General features: G+C 42.8%; 1 protein-coding gene across 1 annotated transcript in view; it reads left to right on the forward strand.

Moving 5' to 3' along the window:
• The window catches only part of LOC132157979 (A disintegrin and metalloproteinase with thrombospondin motifs 16), a 130,928-nt gene that overhangs the window by 77,907 nt on the left and 38,406 nt on the right, over nt 1-14,615 (forward strand). The window contains exons 16-18 of the mRNA XM_059567222.1: nt 3,711-3,955; nt 4,728-4,866; nt 6,525-6,651. Coding sequence (XP_059423205.1) covers nt 3,711-3,955; nt 4,728-4,866; nt 6,525-6,651 — 511 coding nt within the window. The remainder of the gene's footprint in view (nt 1-3,710; nt 3,956-4,727; nt 4,867-6,524; nt 6,652-14,615) is intronic.

Consider the following 14,615-nt stretch of genomic DNA (forward strand, 5'->3'; position numbering starts at 1 on the left):
CTCGTCAGCGAATCACCTTAACAAGCACAACACCTGTATATTTATACAGCCAACTTACCACTCTCCCACATCAGTGTTTGTGTTACCTTTTTTTTTTTTTACCTACGATGAGACCGGTACTGGGGATTTGTTTGTCTCCTCTGTTGCAACCTGCCGGCTCTAGGCTCACTCCTTTTCTGCCAGTCACTGCTGCTGATCACCAGGCTTCATCACAGGCTTCCAACTTCTTCCCCGACATCCTCGTATCACTCGGCCATGCCACAATATCATCCGATCAGAAAGTAGATAGTGTTTAAGCCTGAACCAAATGCTGATTTCTTCAGATGAACCATTTTCACGGAGGGTAGATAAAGCAGATCTCTAAAATCTATTCTTCACCCCGCAGATTAGATAAGTTGGCCAATAGATCAAGCAAAGCCCCGAACTTGCCTCGCTCGTCACCACCATCATCACACAGGAGACCCGGCTCTCCTCGAGATCCGGGTCCCAGCGGTAAGCCTCAAATGAGCCTGGACCGTGCCCCAGTTCTCACCGCAGCAAACCTTACTCGCTTCCCGCTTCGGTTACAGGTTTCACCACGGCTCTTCCGGCAGCAGTGCCGCGTGTAGTCAGGCCTCCAGTTCTTGTAATAGACACAAGCGTTTTTAGGTGAAGACTCTAAAGGTAGGTTGTTTGATGCTAAACGTTTTTAAACGACATGATAACATTATGGATGTTGATGTAATTTTATGTAACCATGACGCAAAACTGTGGAGAACACGCAATGAAATTACTCACATTGTCTGTATTCATTTTCTCTAGCATTTTACCTGTGTTTTAAATCACACATTGTACCCCGATAGACCGGTAAGATAAAAAAGATAATTTTTTGAGAAAATACTGTACCTAAATAACCATTATATGTGCAAACTAGGGGATGATATTGATGATGATGATCTAATTTATTAAAGTTGACTTTCATGTGATGAAAGTCGAGTCAAAGTCGACTAGTTGCTGATGACATCATTAATGAACAAATAAGGCTGGAGCTGTAAAAAAATAAATAAAACAACTCGCTGTGGGATTTTAACTCACAGTAAGTAAAACAGTGTGTCCTAGCAATGACAAGCATTAAAATCTAATGACATAAGATACAAAACTCTTACAAACTGTTGTCTTCTTTGGCCGCTCTGGACCGGACGGTTATATGGACAGTGCACCATCGACTGTCCATGCCTATCATCATCAGACAATACTGTAATACAGAAACCACTCAAAAACTGCACTTTCAAGGTGACCTGATGGAGAAACTACGTGATCTCGACTTGCTGCGGGCTCGTGGAGGTGGTTTGTGTGTCTACATCAACACTAAATGGTGCAAGAATTCTGTACTAGTCTGTAGTCACTGCTCATCAATGGTGGTGTTTGTGACCGTCAGATGTAGATCTTTTTATTTAAAACGAGAATTCACAACAGTGTTCGTAGTTGCCATGTACATTCCTCCTAGTGCGAGCGCTAAAGCTAACAAGGCACTCAGTGACCTATATGGGGTTATTAGCGTTCTGCAGAATGCATACCCTGATGGATCTCAAGACAGTTCTCCCAAAATTCCATCAGTATGTAGACTTTGCAACGAGAGGAGCAAACATGCTGTTTATACACATCTTGTTTACACAAACATTCCCAATGCATACCGGACGGAGCCCCGCCCCCACCTCAGCTACTCAGATCACATCTTTATTATGTTGATCCCAGCATACAGCATACCGCGACTCTGCCTTCAGAGCAGGTCAAACATACAAAGCCGATTGATGCCTCCCTCCCAGATGCGCTGAACTACTTATACTCACCCTTTGAAGCACAGAACAACACTGCGCTCAGGAAGATCACCACCCCTCCCAACGACCAAGTACTGTGTCTCTCCATGGATGATGTGAGGAAAACTCATAAAGGCTACTGGTCCAGACAATATTCCCGGCAGAGTACTCAGTGGATGCACAGACCAGCTAGCAGATCTTTACACATCTCCATGAGCAACACCATTGTCCCTACGTTTCTCAAGACCGCCACCATCATCCCTGTGCCTAAGAAGTCTTCAGTGTCCTGCTTCAATGACTACCGGCCCGTCGCACTCACACCCATCATCATGAAGTGCTTTGAGAAGCTGGTCATGAGGCACATCTGCTGCCCCCCACACTGGACCCCCTTCAGTTTGCATACCGCCCCGAATGCTTTACTGATGATGCCATCACCACCTCAGTCCATCTGGCTCTCACCCACCTAGAAAATAAAGATTGTTATGTAAGAATGCTGTTCATAGACCTCCGTTCAGCATTCAACACGATCATTCCTCAGAACCTGATTGGTAGGCTGACACTACTGGGCCTGAACCCCTCCCTTTGTAACTGGATCCTGGACTTCCTGTCTGAGAGACCTCAGACAGTCCGGATTAAGAACAGCCTCTCCAGTACCATCACACTAAGCACTGGGCCCCCCCAGGGTTGCACACTCCCCACTGAATATTGACGGCTCCCCTGTTGAGATCATCAAGAACTCCAAATTCCTTGGTGTTCACCTAGCAGAGAACCTTACCTGCTCTCTCAACATCAACACTGTAGCAAAGAAAGCTCAGCAGCATCTGTACTCCCTACGGAAGCTGAGGAAAGCCCTTCTCCCACCCCCCATCCTCACCACTTTCTACAGAAAGACTATTGAGAGCATCCTGAGCAGCTTGAGCAGCTGTATCTCTGTCTGGTTTGGTAACTGCACCATTGCATATTGCAAAACCCTGCAGCAGATAGTGAGGACAGCTGAGATCATCGGGGTCCCTCTTCCCTCTATCTCAGACCCTCAACTCCAGATGACTGAGGGGAAGTCGTGGCCTAATGGTTAGAGAGTCTGACTCCCAATCGAAAGGTTGTGAGTTCGAGTCCCGGGCCGGCAGGAATTGTGGGTGGGGGGGAGTGCATGTACAGTTCTCTCTCCACCTTCAATACCACGACTTAGGTGCCCTTGAGCAAGGCATCGAACCCCCAACTGCTCCCCGGGCGCCGCAGCATAAATGGCTGCCCACTGCTCCGGGTGTGTGCTCACAGTGTGTGTGTGTGTGTTCACTGCTCTGTGTGTGTGCATTTCGGATGGGTTAAATGCAGAGCACAAATTCTGAGTATGGGTCACCATACTTGGCTGAATGTCACTTCACTCAGAACTCATACATTTACACACTGAACTGATCTGAAACACTCTCACATACATCACAATCTATTATCTACCTCTGCACAAACTTGTCTGCACATTTTTGTTGTCTGCACTGTTAGTAGTCCAGTGTAGCCTGTGTTGATTGTTTACAGTTCTATTTTATAGTTTTTTTTTTCTTTTTAGTTCTTATTTAACCTTTACTTAGCCTATTTAATATAATTTAATTAAGTCCATTTTAGTTCTTTGCAGTCCCGTGTTTTGTGTTTTTTGTCTATATAGCACCTTGGTCCTGGAGAAACACTGTCTCGTTTTACTGTAACTGTAGCTGGAATGACAATAAAGCTACTCTGACCCTGATAAACTTTTTGTATCACCGATATATGAACTTTATGAGTCACTCCTAAGGAACTTACCTGTGAAATAATAGTTTATGTAATCTAGAAAATAGCAATTGATAAAATATTAATTACATTTAAAAACATAGTTATTTTCAAAAATATAATTTTTATGATTTCCGCCCATCTCTTGTGTAGAGTACTACCGTGTGGTGACGATACCGGCTGGAGCACGCAGCATCCGTGTGATGGAGCTCAACTCCTCCAGCTCTTATCTGGCCCTGAGGAATCTGCAGAGGAAGTATTACCTGAATGGACACTGGACAGTGGACTGGCCTGGACGACACTCTATCGCTGGGGCCGTGTTTGACTACAAGAGAACCTACAATCGTCCTGAGAGCCTCATTTCCATTGGACCCACCAATGAGACACTGGTGGTTGAGGTAGTAGTTGCCTGTAACTTCTGATCTTCCATAATTGCATAACTGGCCAATTACAATAAATAAATAAAAAACACTTTTTTTTTTTAAATACCACTTATTTTTCTATTTATTCACTTTTACTGTGCTCTGTAATAAGGCATATGGGCTCTGATTTATTGGCTCTGTCTAATGAGAGCGCTGGCTGGTGTGTCATATTACTGCTTTCCAGAGTCTGCTGTATTGTGTAAAGCATGCATCTCTTCTCTCAATGATGCATTTAATAAGTATTGATGTTTCAAGATGAATGCTGCTGGGCACAAAATAAGTGCTAATAAGCGATAAGTGAATGACTAGTAGATGCCATTTATTAAAAGAGAACCTTATTAAAGAAATAGTTCACCCAAAAATGAAAAGTTGCTGGAAATACAATCACCCTCAGGTCATCCAAGATGTAGATGAGTTTGTTTATTCATCAGATTTGGAGAAATGTGTCATTCTATCACTTGCTCTGGATGCTCTGCAGTGAATGGGTGCCTTCAAATGAGAGTCCAAACAGCTGATAAAAACATCACCGTAATCCATACGTAATCCACACCACTCCAGTCCATCAGTTAACATATGGAGAAGACAAACGATATCAGGAGACATTATTCGGGGACACAGCATGTGGGCAGAGCTCTGTCGTAACACAGAGTCATTGTACTCGTTGTCCTCAAGAATTAAAGAAGAATGGTTTTGTGATTTCCTGTGTGGTTGATGGTTCATTATGTCTTGTGTGTTTGTCCTTGCACAGGTTCTCATGCAGGGCTGGAATCCAGGTTTTCATTGGGAATACACACTGAACAAAGACCATACAGAGAGACGCAACCAACCCAAACACAACTACACATGGGCCATCGTTCGCTCGCAGTGCTCAGTCAGCTGTGCAGGAGGTACTGATCAGTCTGAAACACAACTTGCTGCAAGTAGAGGAACATGGCAGATGTAGTGCAGTCACATGTTAAAACATTAACACTTTAAGTCAGTTTGCTACAGATCTTCTGGCAGGCTGTGATTCTGGTCCAGTTCAAGCTCATTATGCCCTGTTGATTGCAATACACATACAGTCTGTGCTGATTAAATTCACGGATTTTCATAATAAAATGCATATATGCAGAAAATAAACCTGAATCAAAATTTAAGTTTTAGTGACACTGGCTGATACTTTTATCCAAAGCAACTTGCATTGCCTTTAACATATTGCATTTCATCAGTGCATGCATTCCATGGAAATCAAACCCATGTGCATCGCTACTATTTTTTTTTTTTTTTTTTATTCACTGAAAATCTAGACATCCATCCTAGCTCATTCATGAGAGTTTATAAGAGAAGCAGTGATATCAGATTTGTCAACAAATCCTTCTTTGGAATCAGAACTTTTCAATGAATCATCTGATCCAGTTCACAAAATCAGTCTGAATGATTTATTACAGTTTTTCTTGATTTCTAACACGCAATTAATGTAACAATTCACCACTTTCTCACAACTATAAATACAATCTCAAAACTACACACCAACTTTTGCAAACTTTAAACTTCCAGGTCAAAAGCAAACATTTTAGTCAAAAACACATTCTCTCATCTGAATTACTGCAATGCACTGTAATTGCTATGTAATGTGCAAGTAGTTTAAAAACCCTGTAGAGCTTGCAGGTCAGCCTTTCTTATGATCATTTTATGCATCAAGAACATCAACTATAATTCTTTTTATTTCATTAGCAACAAATGACCTTTGACCTCGTCCCTTTCATTTTTCTTTTCTCCTTCTTATTCCTCTTTGTACCCCACTGCCAGGATTCATTTTCCAAAACTCATAACCAGCTGAGCTCCTGTTCATATCATCCTAAGATTCTGATGTGTGTCATCAGTTTTGCTACTTAATATTCACACATGGATAAATGTGTGCTACTTGTGTTCATTTTGTGATTCTTGAGGTTTTGTGTTTGTGTTTTCTGAATGAGAACATGGTTAAACCTGGGCAAAATTATGCTGTTCTTGTGTAGAGTTTTGCAGAAAACACTAAGCAAATTAGAGCATGTGTGAAAACAGATGAAATGTTTCGAGAACTGTATAAATGGTTAGGAAAATGGTGCCAAATGAAACAGTTACAGTGTGTTAGCAAACAAGAAAAGCTGTAATTCTTAAAAAAGTTTATTTTTCCATAAGTACATGCATGATTTTGTAAAACCTGTTGCATTGTTTCATTAATTGCGTATCAGTGCACATGCATCCAAAATCAATCTAAATGATCTGAGTGAAACTCAACAGCATTATGTGTTTCTCAAGCGTATCTGCTGGTCTGTGGAGGTGTAACTCTATAGCTGAGCCTCAGGTGAGTCAGTAAGGTCTGTTCCCATCAGTAGAGCTGACTCCTCTTTCACACCAGACCTGACATCAGCGCTCTGTGATGGTGTGTAGAGAGCCTGAGGCAAGGCCAGCTGTTAGGAGGTCAGAGGTCAAACACCCTACAGGCGACCTCTGGAAAACTGCTTCTTCAGCTCAAATACCTTGAACTGTCTTTTTTTATATGTTGTATGTGTTTTCTCCTCAGGTCAGATGGTCAATAAATCAGTCTGCTACAAGGATCTGAGGGTTCAGGTGAACACGTCTTACTGTACCTCGCGATCTCGGCCGTCCACCGGTGTGATGTCCTGTAACACACAGCCCTGTCCCGCAAGGTAACGTCTTTACTGACCTCCTCTAATCTGTTCAAACACTGAGAGAAACGTGTCTAGAGAAAGAAACGACTCAGGTTACGCATGTAACCATGGTTCCCTGAGAATAGGGAACGAGACACTGTGTGCACTATGGGAACGCTGTCTGCGTGGCCGTTGTGTGAAGCATGAATGAAATAACAACAATGAACTTGACATTGGTAGGCGGAAGTCTATGACGTAAGCAAATAAGTGACTGCAGTTATAAAAGGGCACCTGTAGAACACATCATCCTCTTTTTTTGTATGAGGAGACACAGGCATGATACCAAAGCATGGCACAGAGATGCAGCGTCTTGTTCCCGATTCTCAGGGAACCATGGTTACATGTGTAACCTGAGGCATTTCCATTTCGAAAGGGAACTCCACGCTGCATCCTCTAGAGGGCACTATGGGAACGGTATATTAACGCTGCCATGCTGAGGGATAGTGCCCAAGTAACTGTTTCTCCAAGTCATGACTTGAGGAACAGCATCCCTTCTAGCGAACCGCTAGGCTATACTACAGACTCAAGCTCCAATCATCATAGACTACCTTACCCGCCAGAGTCTGGAGCTCTAAGAATGGAGGTATCAGCATACCGACTCTCTAGAATGAGAGGAGACCTAGCTACACTCAACGCCAGAGGCAGGTAGTGAGGGTCAAATAAAAAGAGCCTACTACTCGCATTACTGCCTAAGCAGAGCTCTGGGGAGTGGAGGCTTCAGTAAGAAGACTCTCTAAACTGAGAGGAAACCTACCTACTCAACCCGGTTAGGGGAGCTCTTAAGAGTGGAGGTATCAGCATAACGACTCTCTAGAATCAGAGGAGACCTAGCTACACTCAATGCCAGAGGTAGCTAGCGAGGCTCAAAGAAAGAGCCTACAAACTCATGTCACTGCCCATGAAGAGCAAAGATTTCAGCAAGATGACACTCTTAAACGAGAGGAAGCCTAGCACTCAACCTATCAGAGAAACTCTTAAGAGTGGAGGCCTCAGCATTACGACTCTCTAGATCGAGAAGAGACCTGACTACACTCAGCACTAAAGACAGTCAGCAAGGCTCATAAAAAGAAGAGGAGCCTACGTACCAATAGTACTGTCCAAGCGGAGCTATGGAGAGTGGAGGCTTCAGCAGAATGACACTCTTAAATGAGAGGAAACCTACACACTCAATCCTAGTTTGAGCTCTTAAGAGTGGAGGCCTTAGCATAACGACTCTCTAAAACGAGAGGAGACCTTGCCACACTCAGCATCACAGGCAGTTAGTGAGGCTCAAAATAAAAAGAGCCTACACTCATATTACTGCCTAGGTGGAGCTCTGGGGAGAGTAGGCTCCAGCAGGATGAATCTCTAAAATGAGATGAAATTTTCCAACGCTCAACCGTAGTAAGGGAGCTCGTCGAGGTCTTAGTGTAACGACTACCTAAATCGGGAGGAGACCTGGCTACACTCAGCACCAGAGGTAGTTAGCGAGGCTCAAGGAAAGAGCCAATAAACTCATATCACTGCCAATGACAGAGCACTGATGAGCGAGGGCTTCAGTAGGATGACTCTCATAAACGAGAGGAAGCCTAGCACTTAACTCTCTTAGAGAAACTCTTCAGAATGGAGGCCTCAGCATGACAACTCTCTAGAGCGAGAGGAGGCCTGACAACACTGTGCTAAAGACAGTTAGCGAGGCTCACAAAAAAGGAGCCTACATACCAATAGTACTGTCTAAGCTGAGCTATAAGGAGCGGAGGTTTCAGCAGCATAATTCTCTAAAGCATTTATGTATGAGGTCATTTTTGTTTTATGCAAAGTTTTATTCTCATGCTAGTTACCACATGGTTATGATTGGTTGCAGGTATTTGACACAAGGCACAGATATTGTCTGATCTTGTGTCACTGCAGCAGCAGATCTCAGTGTGTGACAACACTAAATTTAGTCAGTGTAATCTAAAGCACTTTGTGATGTTGAATTGCTCTATGATAGTCTTGGCCTGAAGACATCTAAAGGCCAATATTCAGTTACAATCATAGGACAACATGCTGGCAACAGGATATGTCATTCTTTACACTAACTCAAACACACCATGTTCAATCTGCACCAAACTTTGTATGTTTGATAAAACTGCATGCTTAAAGGCATCAACATGGAAATATTCAGTTATAGTCATAGTGCCACCAATTGGCAGCAGGAAATATGGCACATATAAATGACTTTGACATAATCCTTCTATATTTACCACTTTAAATGCATGTTGCTGACCATTTGCTGTTTTCCTTTTGCAAGGCACAAGCATTTTTGTTCAATTTGTATTTAAAATCAGGCATACAAAAAATATCAATTATGTATGTCACTGAAATGAATCTCCAAACTTTTACACGGCAATTTCAGTTTATTTGTATAGCGCTTTTTACGATACAAATCATTACAAAGCAACTTTACAGAAAATTAAGTTTCTACAATATTTAGTAGTAGCTTACAAGTTGTGACTGTCAGTTTGTGTGCATATGACAGGATTTTTTTTTTAAATTAATACAAGACTTAGTCAGCCAGACGATGAACATTATTAACAGCAATTATTATATGATGCAGTAACACTTGTAGCAATATTTAGTTCTGTTTGTTGATTCAGGGTTAGCATCATCTGGGGTCCTCTGAGGGGGCAGCATCATCTCTTCTCAGGTGTTCTGGATCCAGACTGGAGCTTGTGTAAATCCTTGTTACCACCTGATGTAAATCCCCTGGAAAAACATACAGAGACAAATAGAATACATCATTGGCATAGCTGCTGATCCAACAAAGTAAAATTAATTAGTTTAACCCAAGCTAAAGAATAAGAATGCGCATTTGATCAGATACAACTGCCAGTCACAACTTAAGAGATACATTATTTGATTGCTTGGGGAAAGAGATGCGTTTTTATTCTATATTTAAACAGAGAGAGTGTGTCTGAACTCGAACATTATCAGGAAGGCTATTCCAGAGTTTGGAGCCAAATGTGAAAAAGCTCTACCTCCTTTAGTGGACTTTGCTATCTTATGCCGCGTTTCCACCTAAATTACCCGGAACATTTGTCCCAGGAACTTTTTTCCCCCAAGTCCAGTTGCTTTCTGTGTTTCCACTGCGGTCTAAAGTACCAGGAAGATTAGGCAAATAGGCTGGTGACGTAGGTCTGTGCACATTTCTCAATACAAAGTATGCTGATTTTGGACTTGCATCCTCTGTAGTTCAGACTTCGCACATTCGACTCGGGAGTGTGATGTCCACGATGACGCAAATCCGGTAAATCTGCAAACAGCAGCGTACTTGATAACATCAGCTCGTCAACTCAGCTCGTCTTGGCTACTGCAATTTTCCTCACTGTATATTTACAATAAAACGAAATATCAAATACCACTGCCTCCTTTCGTTTTCATTTGAACATAATAATAGCCGCAGAAATGTACTTAGTTCAGGGAAATGTGTATATATACAGCCATTACAATGAAACGAAATATTATATCAATTTGCCTTTTTAATTTTAATTTTAACATAGATAAATTGAATACAGTCCAAAGTCTACCTGTTAGATTTACCCATTGCCCCCAAAAGCAAAAGTTCCGGAACTTTGAAAAAGTACTACGTCGCCAGCAGGGACTTTGAGGAGCATTTTTTTTTACCCGGAACTTTTAGTTCCTGGTTCCTGCGGTGGAAACACAACGAGTACCGGCCCAAAGTCCCTAGTTCCTGGGTAAAGTTCCTGCGGTGGAAACGCGGCTTTAGGAACTAACAAAAGTCCAGCGTTTTGAGACTTTAGGTAGCATTATGGATTGTAGCGTGGTATAATGCTAGTTAGGTACACAGGAGCTAAACCATTAAGGGCATTATAGGTAAGTATTAATAATTTGTAACTGATACGGTACTTAATAGGTAGCCAGTGCAGAGACTGTAAAATTGGGGTAATATGATCATATTTTCTTGACCTGGTAAGGACTCTAGCTGCTGCATTTTGGACTACCTGTAGCTTGTTTATTGAAGATGCAGGACAACCACCTATAAGTGCATTACAATAGTCCAGTCTAGAGGTCATGAATGCATGAACTAGCTTTTCTGCATCAGAAACAGGTAACATGCAATGTTTCTAAGATAGAAGAATGCAGTTTTTGTAACATCGGAAATATGGTTTTCAAAAGAAAAGTTGCTGTCTAATATAACACCCAGATTTTTGACTGTAGAGGAAATAACAGTATGTCCATCTAGTTGCAAATTGTAATCTACAAGATTCTGTGTACTGTCTTTTGGTCCAATAATTAATATCTCTGTCTTATCCGAATTTAATAGGAGAAAATTATTGGTCATCCAATCTTTTACATTTTTAACACACTCTGTTAGCTTAGATAATTTAGAAGTAATTTAGAAGTTCCATATATAGTTGAGTATCATCAGCATTACAGTGGAAACTAATCCCGTATTTTCTAATAATATTACCAAGGTGCAACATGTATATTGAAAATAGAAGGGGACCTAGGATGGATCCTTGTGGCACTCCATATTTTACTGGTGATAAATGAGATGACTCCCCATTTAAATAAACAAAATGGTAGCGATCAGACAGGTAGGATCTAAACCATCTTAGAGCCTGCCCTTGAATACCTGTATAGTTTTGTAATCGATCTATGAGTATGTCATGATCTATGGTGTCGAACGCAGCACTAAGATCAAGTAAAACTAGCAATGAGAAGCAGCCTTGATCTGACGCAAGATGCAGGTCATTTGTAATTTTAACAAGTGCAGTTCCCTTTCGAGGGAACTTCGAACTGTGTCCTCTAGGGGTCGATTTGGGGAACACCTCGTCGTGACCTGTGTCTGAAGCATACCGGCGCGACTATAAATAAGCACTGGGAGAGCACGTCATTATCTTCTTCATCTTCACTGACTGTTTTGTTTGAAGCATGCATCTGAAAGAACCGGCAAGGGCGATCTTTCTCTGTTTATCATGGCGACAACTAGCAAGCGTTTAGACGATGTGTGCATCCGTGTCTGCGTTATTTGTCACCCGATGACACACGCAATATTTGCATCATTTGTTTGGCTGAAGAGCACGCACGCGATGTCTTTGAGGAGGCAATCTGCATGTATTGTGAGCGTTTTTTCAATGGAAAAAGCTCCGCTCTCGTTCGTCTCTCTTCTGAAAGAAAAGGGGAAAAAAAGGCAGCCATCTGCTCCCCGCGGTTCAGGACCTGTCCGCGCTGAGGCGTGGAAGAGAATGAGCTTGTGAGAATACAGGTGGATCTGTCTGATCTGTCTGAAAAAAAAGGGCGGCGGACGAGAGAAAGCCTCGGGAGGATGATGTTATATCTTTAACACTTTCTGAAACTGAGGTTAGTGCTCTGCTGGGTTTTTACCCAGGAAAAGCAGGAGATATTTGAGGATGGTGAAAAAGCTGAGGCTGAGCCTTCTCAATTCTCCTGCCCTGCGTATGTAGAGCTGTTGGAGGTTATTGAGCGAAAATTACCGTTTGGCCATAACGATCCAGCTCAGGTGAGCCTTTTATTTCTGCATGATCTCCATACAGAGATAAAAAAATGAAAGATGCCGTTTTCTTCTCGCATCCATCGGTTTCGGCATTAAAAGTAATCTGCCAACATCGAGGTGATGCGCGAAAGCGGCTATGAGGGAATGCCCACTGGAGAAAGAGCAAAAAAAAAATTATAAATTATAAATTTTTATCTGTGAATTTTTTTTCTTTCTGCAGGGGAAACATCCTCTCTTATTCTCCCTCCTTGCCATTTAAGCCCCTTCAGAAAATCATCTCGCTTAAATGGCAAGGCATACGCAGTAGCAGGTCAGGCTGTGGCTTTATTACACACAATGCTGGTGCTTCAAGCATATCAGACTGATCTGCTAAGAGACCTGGATAGAGGCAGGGGCCTTTTTCTGATCAGGTAGCTGAGCTGCGCCGCACCACGGATCTTTCTCCGTGCTACCAAGCAAGCCGCCTCTGCCATGGGTAGGACTATGGCGGCCATGGTGGCAGCAGAGAGACATCTGTGGATGAACCTGGCAGACATCGGCAGGAAAGACAATGCTTTCTTCTCGATGCTCAGGTTTCGCCCCCTTGAGCTTTTCGGTATTTCCGTTGAGACTGCGATATGAGAAGTTCAGGGAGACGAAGGCGCACTCTGCTGCTTTCAGATCCTTCATTCCACGAAGGTCCAGGTCTGAGCCCGAACAACATAGGGGTCCTGGCCTGTCTCGATCTGAGGATCAAAGACGGGCACAGAAGGCTAGTATCACAACTCGCGTTCCTCCCCCACCTGCGGGCAGGGGTTAGATGAATCGTGGGTCACGAGGAGGTAAGCAGGACCTAAGGGGTATGATCTAGATGAGGCAGTGTTCTCATCCGAATCGGAGTGATACCGAGGTATCTACTCGTTCCCTTTGGGGATTTTTAACCCTCTGGAGTCTAAGAGGTTATCATGAGAAAATAGCCTCATAACGCGTATAAGCGTTAATCGACTTCAGAGGGTTAACTTCTACTTTTATCCTCCCCTTCCTAATTCCCCTGTAACCACCAGCTCTCCACCTGATCGAGGTTAGGCGGAAACCTCTTGCATAACAGTCTCCTATGCTGGACCTATAATGTTTTTATGGTTCTATGTTCATAGCAACCACCTGACTGATGGTCCAGACTTAAAGGAGACGCCCCTTGAGCAGGGCTCCAGCGCAGGAGGGTGGGTGAGTAAATGTAACCCTCTCTGTATATACTTATGTGTATTTAATTGCTGGTGCTTACGTGTCTACTTATAAACTCTGTGAGTTTCCTTTGCAGTGCTCAGTTACAGTGTTTACTAAACACTCGCCAGCACCAGCCATCCGGCTTCATGTTCTGGTATTAGGCGGCTGAGATCACAGGTTTCTGAGGGAGCCTCCTTGATCATCAGGCCTGGCACAGCACTGCAGGGAATTTCATGGATGTCCTTAGGGGTGCTGTCGCATCTAGCGGGAAGTGGAGGTGGCAGTTACAGAAGTCTTCTTGTATATGCTGCCTCAGGTGATGCTACCCTTGCCTGAGGTTTGTAAAATTGAGCTTGCCTCTCCCGTGAGATTCAGCGCCTCTGCGATGCTTTGGAACCTTTAAGTACACACGCTAAGCTTTGTGTACTTTCTCAAAACCACATGGTGGTCAGTGTGCACGTGAACACTTTGCGCACTTTCTAAAAATCCACAAGTGGTAAGTTTGCACGCAAGACTCTGCAAACTTTCTGAAATCTTGTACGATAAGGGTTACACGCTCCACTTCGTTCCCTTTCTTGAGATGATTAGACTTTGGTTCCTTGGGCTCCATTCAGCCAGTGTGTTTATACTATATACAAACTGTATATTTGTTTATACACCTCAAGCATCGCTTCCCTCAACATGAGGGGCTATTTGGGTGATTCTCGTGGTAATTTAGCAGCGCTCCCTTTTTTCCAAAAAAAAGGGTCGCATATGAGCGCGCTACTCTGAGCTTGGAGTTCTCCTCTCATATGAGACTGAGTTCTGTTTTTTCCCCAGAACGCTCCAGTATTGTTTCCATAGATCGAGTTGATGTCTCTCAATCATACTGTTTTGAGATGCAACATTCCATCTATTTGCTGCTTTATCAGAGTGCCACGAGAGCCCCTCCTTAGAACAGTATTTGAAAATCCATGCTATGGTAAGTGTGCAAGTGAAGTCTTTGCACACTTTCTGAAATCCACACTGTGGTAAGTTTTCTGTTTTCTGTATATATACCTAGTATTATAAATATAAATACATATATAAATATATATAAATATATAAATACCTAGTATTCTGTGTTCTTTCTTAAATCCTATATGGTGAGGGCTTCGCGCGGTTGCTTCGTGCCCTTTCTTGAGTTGGTAAAAGCCCCGTTCATCTTGGGCGCCACTCCACCTATGTATTCTCGGATACCTATCTAAACAGGGTGTTGCTA

The sequence above is a fragment of the Carassius carassius genome, chromosome 15, assembly GCF_963082965.1.
Source record: "Carassius carassius chromosome 15, fCarCar2.1, whole genome shotgun sequence".
NCBI lineage: Eukaryota > Metazoa > Chordata > Actinopteri > Cypriniformes > Cyprinidae > Carassius > Carassius carassius.